Source organism: Seriola dumerili, unplaced genomic scaffold (genome assembly GCF_002260705.1).
Source record: "Seriola dumerili isolate Sdu_G_001 unplaced genomic scaffold, Sdu_1.0 BDQW01000147.1, whole genome shotgun sequence".
Classification (NCBI taxonomy): Eukaryota; Metazoa; Chordata; class Actinopteri; order Carangiformes; family Carangidae; genus Seriola; species Seriola dumerili.
The window spans coordinates 1,418,240-1,419,186 of NW_019174402.1; the positions used below are offsets into that span (position 1 = coordinate 1,418,240).

At 50.2% G+C, this 947-nt stretch overlaps 2 protein-coding genes across 2 annotated transcripts in view; both read right to left on the minus strand.

Annotated features, from left to right (window-relative positions):
* The window catches only part of LOC111225209 (vegetative cell wall protein gp1-like), a 2,537-nt gene extending 1,844 nt beyond the window's left edge, over positions 1-693 (minus strand). The window contains exons 1-2 of the mRNA XM_022749946.1: positions 421-693; positions 99-266 (exon numbers count right to left, since the gene is read on the minus strand). Of these exons, the coding sequence (XP_022605667.1) occupies positions 99-266; positions 421-688 (436 nt within the window). The 5' untranslated portion in view covers positions 689-693. The remainder of the gene's footprint in view (positions 1-98; positions 267-420) is intronic.
* A 40-nt stretch (positions 694-733) lies between these two features.
* The window catches only part of LOC111225162 (nuclear receptor coactivator 5-like), a 9,156-nt gene continuing 8,942 nt past the window's right edge, over positions 734-947 (minus strand). The window contains exon 8 of the mRNA XM_022749855.1: positions 734-741. Within this exon, the coding sequence (XP_022605576.1) occupies positions 734-741 (8 nt within the window). The remainder of the gene's footprint in view (positions 742-947) is intronic.

Below are 947 nucleotides of genomic sequence, written 5' to 3' on the forward strand. Positions count from 1 at the left end.
TCTAAAACTAGAAATGTCATGGAACCATATGAAAGGTATATTGTTCCAACACTTTTATCAGAATTTTCTTTAGAAAGTGGTCAAGTCTGCAGCCCAACCTGGTGAAGGCAAGAGAGGTGCAGGTGGAGGAGGGGAGTGGTCCACCATGGGCCCCCCTCCGCCTGCAGACTGAGGTTGAGGGGGCCCAGGTGGAGTAGGGAGCAGAGGAGGCGGTTTTCCCAGTCCCGGAGGTAACATGTTCCCTCTCTCCCCCTCAATGTTGGAGACTGGAGAGAGAGAAACACAGAAAGATGACAGAATCAGAATAAGGAGGGATGTTACGACCAAAACAACCAGAAAAGCAGAGGATAACAGGTTAAAGTTGCAATCAGTAATACTGACAACACCAGTCCCAGCTCTACAGTGTAATCAGGGTCTCACCTTGTATGTGCTCCTGCCGGGAACGGACATAGTCCGAGATGGTTTCCAGCTCCTCTGGGTAGAGATGCACCCCCTCAGCTAACAGCATGAGGAGCTGCCGTGTTTCAGACGGAACACTGTGGCGCTCGATCTTTTCTCGATCAAGAAAGTCATCCAGCAGCTGTGATGCCTGTGCTGCTATGTCTGCGGGGTCCCTCGGCGGGCGCTCTTTGACAAGTCCACGACTGTACTCAGCTGCAACAAAGTCCATGGCCTGGTCTTTGGGCATATTGCGATGGACTGGGAGGAAAATGGGAGGGTTAATGGTGAGGTGTCAGGGGACTGAAGTGGGACAAAGAGATGAAATAAGACAAGACAATATCCGTAGAAATACCAGTGAAATCGGTGGGGTCCTTACAGGTCATACTGAGATGCTTCTTGTTTTATGTAATGTTGGGATCAGCGATTGGTACTTTGGTAGGTAGTGCTTTGAATAGGTAATTTTGAATGTGAGTTGTGGTTTGTTGGGGGGTGGGGGTGGGGGTGGG